Source organism: Condylura cristata, unplaced genomic scaffold (genome assembly GCF_000260355.1).
Source record: "Condylura cristata isolate star-nosed mole 26May11 unplaced genomic scaffold, ConCri1.0 scaffold00014, whole genome shotgun sequence".
NCBI classification, from domain to species: Eukaryota; Metazoa; Chordata; class Mammalia; order Eulipotyphla; family Talpidae; genus Condylura; species Condylura cristata.
In genome coordinates this window covers 51,235,297-51,241,631 of record NW_004567115.1, presented here as the reverse complement: position 1 = coordinate 51,241,631, position 6,335 = coordinate 51,235,297, and the positions used below count along the sequence as shown (strand labels likewise).

Here is a 6,335-nt window from a genome sequence, read left to right as displayed (position 1 = left end):
ACGTATATGTGCAGTACTTGAGTATAATACTTGTGTACACACACCTGTTTCTCGTTCTGCCGGCCGAGTCGGGGGGACAGGGCTGAGGGGGCCGAGAGAGCCGACGGCAGCGAGGGGGGGTCCAAGAGAAGCGGGACCGGGGCGCCTGCCTGGTCAGGCACCAGCCAGGGTCGGCTCGTGGCTTGCAGCAGGACCTTGCTTCTCTAGGAACTGAAGGCCAGGGCAAGGCTGAGGAGGTGACGCAGACGCAGCCTCGCAGGGGACAGCATCGGTGACCCTGGTCCGGCACGAAGCTGGCAGGGGCACTGGAGCTGCTCTGGGAAGGGCGAGGCTGCAGCTGGCCGGCCGGCCGAGGCGCCAGACCATGCTGCTCTCTCAGGTGACAGCCCCGGGGCTCAGGAGGCCCCGCTGCGTGGCTGAGACAGGGGCTGAGGCAGTGACCCCAGAGCAGGGCTACTGCAGGGCGGAGGGAAGCTGGACAGAGGGGCAGCGTGTACTGGCTGCGTCGCCCCTGGACACAGCAGGCTGAACAGCCACAGGCCCCGCCCCCAGCGTGTGTGAGCGGGGCGGGGAGAGCGGGTCTGTGTGCTGGGACACAGGCAGCTGCGGCCCTGGGACCAGCCTCCCCCGACCCGCCCGCGCCCCGGGAGCGGCTCTCCAGGACGCACCGCCCCCGCGCCCCCGCCTGCCCCGAGCAGGGCAGCCCCAGGCTGACCGCCTCGCCCGCAGAACTTAGCCAGCCCCCCGGAAGCCAGGCGGGCTCCCCCTCGTCGCCCCGCTGTGCTCCGCCCCAGCGCCTGTCCGACCATGAAATGACATGACCCAGCCCAGGCTGCGCCTGCCACTCCATTCGGGGCGGCTTTTGCCAGCTGCCCGGGGTGTTCAGGCTGGGCTGGCCCCCGGCGTCCTCCGGATGAGCGGCCATCACGGCCACAGGTAAGAAAAGTGCCCTCGGAGGTCGGAGATGTTATGGGGGGGGGGGCTAGTACATAGGAGGGGGTGTCAGAATGCTGGGGGCTGCCTGCCTCTAGAAACATCTGAGCGTGGTTGCATGTGCCGGCCGCTGGAGCCCGCTGGCCGCTGGAGCAGTCGCGTCCCAGGAGTCGGTGGCTTTGTGCAGAGCAATTGCTTCCGTGTCCCGCTCTGCCTCCCCCGGCCCTGTGCCACCCTCTGTGCTTCAGTAAAGACTCAGGCATCGGTGCTATTTACTGGCTCGGCAGCTAGCAAGTTCGTCGCTGAGGCTTTTCTGAGGCTGGGGTTCGTGGAGAGGATTCCTACATCAGCTGGCTGGTAATCCCGGTGACCTTTCCGAGTCCACCCAACCTTGAGCTCCTAAGCTTCTGCAACGGGTCAGTTTATCGAGAGTGTGGACTGAAGAGCTAGCGCTGAGCTCTCTTCCAGCATCCCTAATGGGACTGCTTGCAAGAACACATCACTTCCTAGAATTCAGGGACTTTCTTCGGGTACTGACAGTCGTGGGGAGCGGGAGCCCCCCACGACGGGGGCCGTGCTGGATGGCTGGGTGGACAGGGGCTTTCTGGAGAAGGTGGTGCTTGTGGCACCGACGGGTGAGACGCTGAAGGCCAGCGGCGCAGGAAGATGGAGGAAGAAGCCCTCTTCGATTACGCGGACTTCAGTGGGACGGGCTTTGGGGGTGGAGGGCGAGGCTGGGTAGTAAGTGTCCAGGGCTGCTGTGATCTCTTGCTAAAGAGAGGCGGACTGTTACTCTAATCACTGTCAATGACCTGGACCGGTTTCTCCTTTGGTTTCCAGCAACAAATGAATGAAATTATCACGGGGATTCATTACAAGGCATGCAAATTTGAGGCACCTTGCAGGAATATGTCTTCCGGAGCCCAGGACACTATCTGCACATTCTTCCGGAACCCAGGACTTCTCTCTGCAGACCTACATGATGCAACTTCAGCTGGCCTGGATTTCTGTTTCCTTCCCCCCGATTTTAATAAACTCAGGGAAAAAAATCTTTCTCCTATATAGTGCCCTCGGCTGAAAGGTAAAAACAGATCGAAGCCTTGGGATTGACGTCACGGCGCCCGCTGGAAGGAGGAGGGAGTGGATGTTCGTGTAGAGGGCACTGCTGGGACCTCGGCCCGGGGGAGCCTGACTTGGAGCTCAGCACCTCTCTCCTTACCACCACCCATGCTCCACAGACCCCAGCTCTCACAGTGACTTAGCAAACATAACCCCAGGACCCGCTGAAGAGCAAATGCAAGGACTGCAGTACCCGGTACCCATGGTACCCACGGTACCCACGCATCACCCGCTGACATGTGGGTGGGTCATTCTTGCTGCGTAATTCAGATGCTAAAGTCCTGAATCTGAATTCCAGGGTCCTCCTGCTTAAGTTTGGGGCATTGGGCAAACCAGACCACTTCTCTGGGCATTAGCATTCTTTCAAATTTGCATATGATATGAGACTCAGACGAGGGTGACTGTAAAAGCACCTTATAAATTTTAAAATATGCAAATGCGAATTGCTCCTTGGAAGATCTTTTAGGAGCCAACCCCAAGGGGACCCGGGAGTCCTCTGTCCTTGTGTTTGCCTGGCTGTTTCTCACAGCCAACCACAGACAGAGCAGAGAACCTCACACTGAGGGGGAGCCCGGGCAAGCACCAGCTCCTGGAATGCGCCTCCATTCTAGCAAGCAAGCACAGCTTCCAGGTGGAGACCCTACTGAAGGTACTCCCCAGATGAGTTAGGGGGTGAGGCCTGAGAGTCCTTCCCGAGGGAGGGTGGGGAGAGACAGGCTGGAGGCTGTGCAGAGAAAGTCATTCGCTCTGCAGTTGCCCCTGGTACCCCCAAATTTAGTCTCAAAATTCAACTCATGTCACTCAACCCCTCAGCTCAACTCCTCAGCGCGAGCCATTCAACTGAATTCCATTCATCTCACTCAGCAACTCGCTCGCTTAACTCCCTCCCTCCCTTCACCTAGAAGTTTGCCTCCACCCTCTGTTTAGTACTGTGCACCTGTACCTTTGGGGTGTCATGAATAGTGCTCATGTTGTCTCACTGACCACCTCCCCCCATTCCAGTACGTCTATCGCCATTTTACAGATGCAACCCCAGACCATAGCCACGGGGACTTGGGGCTCACCTGCTCTTCTCTGCAGGCAGGTCAGGGCTGGGATTAGTGGGGAGTGGCCGCATGGTCCCAGAGGAGGATACTCCTACTCATTTAAGCCGGGGAGAACCCCACAGCCCTCCCCTGGCACGCGGGGTGGGGGGAGGGGGCTTTTCTCAGCGTTCACATCTCTGTAGCAAGTGGGAGACAAAGGCACCTCCATGCCTAGCATGTTTGACCCCACAGAGCTCTCCTGGTCTTGCTCCATTCCGGAGGTGAGAGGAAGCGCCCAGGACCCAGCGGGAGCTCCGGCACGCCCCCTGCAGGCCGTAGGGCACAGCTGACCGGTCCTCCCTGCGGCCATGGGCCCCTCCGGCCCTGCGCGCATGCTCGTGGCCCAGCTCGGAGTGTGGTGGCTCCTTCTGATTCCAGCAGGTGAGTGGTGTAAGCTCAGGCCGTCCGGTCACCCCCAGCGCTCACAGGCACGCGGAGGAAACTGTGCAGGTGGGCTCCGGCCACAGCCAGAGCTGCAGGGACGCTCCAGTGGGCACTCACGGCTCCGACACGCAGCCGCGTCACCTTGCACCGCCTGAGGGCCAGTGCTTGTCATCTGCACGATCGATAACACGGTGACCCTCGCAGGGCCAGCAAGGACGGACCCCACTGGCGCTGGGCGGAGCCGCCCTGCGCTCCTCTGGCTCGGAGTGTGGATTCAGTTTGCTGGCAGCAGAACCTAGCAGGTAGCACCTGCAAACGCTGAGTCGGGCAGGAGCCTTCGCACCACACCTGCGGCAGGCTGACCGCAGCAGCAGACACCTGGGGCGTGAGAGAAACTAGGGGAGCTGCCAGAGAGGCATGAGTCACACGTTTGTGCCTGTCGGCAAGCAGATGGGAGGGAAGGGCGGGCACACAGCCCTCGCACCGCCGCTGCCCTCGCAGGCCAGCGTCTCCTCCTGTCCGCCGCCCCCTGCGGGGCCTCAGTTCCCGCAGGGTCTCACCTCCAGGTCCGCCCTCTCCGCAGCCCTGTGCCTCGGACCCTCCTCCCCATCAGCGCTGCCTGGCCTTCTGCAGGAGCGGCCGGGCAGCCGGCACTTCCTGATGCCCAGCAGATCCGGACACTGCGAAGCCCCCACGCACCTGACTCTATTTAATTCTCGAGGGTGTTTTGAGAGAGGTTCTGAGAGAGCCCCGTTTTAAAGACCGGGGCTGCGGGAGTTGAGTGGGTCTGGTCGGGGGAGGGAGCCGCGCCCCACTCTGCCCGCTGTCCCACAGCACCTGCGCAGCGGGGCTCCCGCGCCCAGGCCGAGGACCGCCTCTTCAAACACCTCTTCGCTGGCTACAACCGCTGGGCGCGGCCGGTGCCCAGCACCGCGGACGTGGTCATCGTGCGCTTCGGCCTGTCCATCGCCCAGCTCATCGACGTGGTGCGCATGTCCCGCCCCCCGGGCCTTCCCGGGCCCCCGGGCCCCCCTCGGCACCCGGCACCCGCTGCAGCTTGCCTTGTAGGCCCACCACTGTTAGAACCTCCTCCCTGGGAGCCCTCTTAGCCCCAGAGCCCCCCGGGGTGGGGGCGGGGAGTGTTGCCGGCAGTGGGATTTCTAGACACCCTGCTGGCTCTACTGATAAGCTCAGAGGTCCCAAGGGGACTGTGTGGTCCTGAGGAGTCTGGGGAGGGGTGGTGGATGAGCTGGCTTTGGGGGGAGTGTCACAGGAGAGCTTCTGCTGCGTGGGGGTGGGCGGCTCGTTTTCAGGGTCTGCTTCCTCTCTAATTGTTTTTACTCGCGCCCCCCGCTGCTGGCCAGGATGAGAAGAACCAAATGATGACCACCAATGTCTGGCTGAAGCAGGTGAGGCCCCTCCCTTCCGGGACCCCTAGGGGCGCTCGGGTGCAAGCTAGCCGCAGGGTGCCTGGTCTCAGGGCCCAGCTCTGGCCCTTCCCCGCCCGCCCACCTCCGTTTGCGTACCTGTCCAGAGGGGAATGAATGCTTCCACCTACTCAGCAGCCCCTGCCCAGCTGACCTGCCAAGGCTGTCTCTAGACCGGTGTACACAGACGTTGAGAACCAGCTGCATGCACAGAAAAAACGTTGTTGCTACAAATGGGTGTGGTGGCAGGGGTGGCCCAGGCAGGGAGCACAGCGTAAGCGCTAGAGCGGAGCAGGGGGAACCTGTGGCCAGTGATGGGGCGGATGGAGCGGCCGTCCCAGGCAGGACGCCCCAGGCCCAGCCCCGTCCCGGGCGGGACGCCCCAGCCCCGAGCCCTGTCCGGCATCCAGCTCCTTCTGTTCTGTGGGGCTGGGCGAGGGGTGCGCTTGTGGCTGCGGGGGGGCGGGGGGGATGGGGGTCTCCAGGCTGCGGTGCAGGCACGTGATGGTTTCCCCACCCCAGGAGTGGAATGACTACAAGCTGCGCTGGAACCCGGCCGATTTCGGCAACATCACGTCCCTGCGGGTCCCCGCGGAGATGATCTGGATCCCAGACATTGTCCTCTACAACAAGTAGGAGGAGGTTGGGGGTGGTGAGGACCCTGGGAAGAGCTCTCGCTGGACAGGGGGCTGGGGGGACGGGCTGGAATTGGGGCGCGGGGTGGGGTCAAAGGAGGCCCCCTGGATGCGCTGGGGAGGTGGCCCTCCTCAGTGTCCGCATCTCCCCACTCAGTTCCATCGACACCAACACCCATCACTACCTTTTCTCTTACATTTTGTTCTTCATTCACACGCTGCATGCACCCAACACCTGCTACGTGCTGTGTAGACGCAGATTTTCCAACACAGTATTATTTGAAAAAGGTGCTTGGTGCAGGGTCTGAAAATAATGCCTAAGGGCTGGCGATTTGAGGGTGGCAGGCGCCTTGGAAGGGGCCGGGCATCGGGGTAACACCTCCCTGGAGGCTTGCACCGCGGTGGGGTCTTTTAAAAGATTCTTCATGGTTGCCTTTCGTCAGACTCCAAAGGGAGCCTTTGAGCACAAGCCTAAAAGCGATGACAAGGAATGGGTGTGTTTGCCATCAAGTAACTTCACTTAGAAGACAAGAACTTAGCATTAAAAGCAGTTTGGTGTGATGTTTGCAAACAGAACCCCACTCTGCCCAGCATCTCCCAACTTATTTGGCCTAAGTTTGGAAGAACCGTTTCTCAACAATAAACGAAAAGGAAATTTCGCTGAGCCTGGACAGCCCTCGGGGTCCACGACCTCTCTGGTGCTGGCTCACAGGACCTGTGAGCATGCGCAGTCGGGGCTCCTGCGCGGGTTG

The 6,335-nt window shown here is 61.5% G+C and overlaps 1 protein-coding gene across 3 annotated transcripts in view; it reads left to right on the top strand.

The window, feature by feature from the left end:
* Window positions 1-3,445: 3,445 nt before the first annotated feature.
* Window positions 3,446-6,335, top strand: part of CHRNA2 (cholinergic receptor, nicotinic, alpha 2 (neuronal)) — a 6,965-nt gene continuing 4,075 nt past the window's right edge. The window contains exons 1-4 of one of the 3 annotated variants that reach the window (XM_012724818.1): window positions 3,446-3,518; window positions 4,356-4,507; window positions 4,886-4,930; window positions 5,471-5,580. In XM_012724818.1, the coding sequence (XP_012580272.1) occupies window positions 3,446-3,518; window positions 4,356-4,507; window positions 4,886-4,930; window positions 5,471-5,580 (380 nt within the window). Of the gene's footprint in view, window positions 3,546-4,325; window positions 4,508-4,885; window positions 4,931-5,470; window positions 5,581-6,335 lie in introns of those variants that run through there. The other 2 variants (XM_004682421.2, XM_004682422.2) reach the window with 2 other exon arrangements.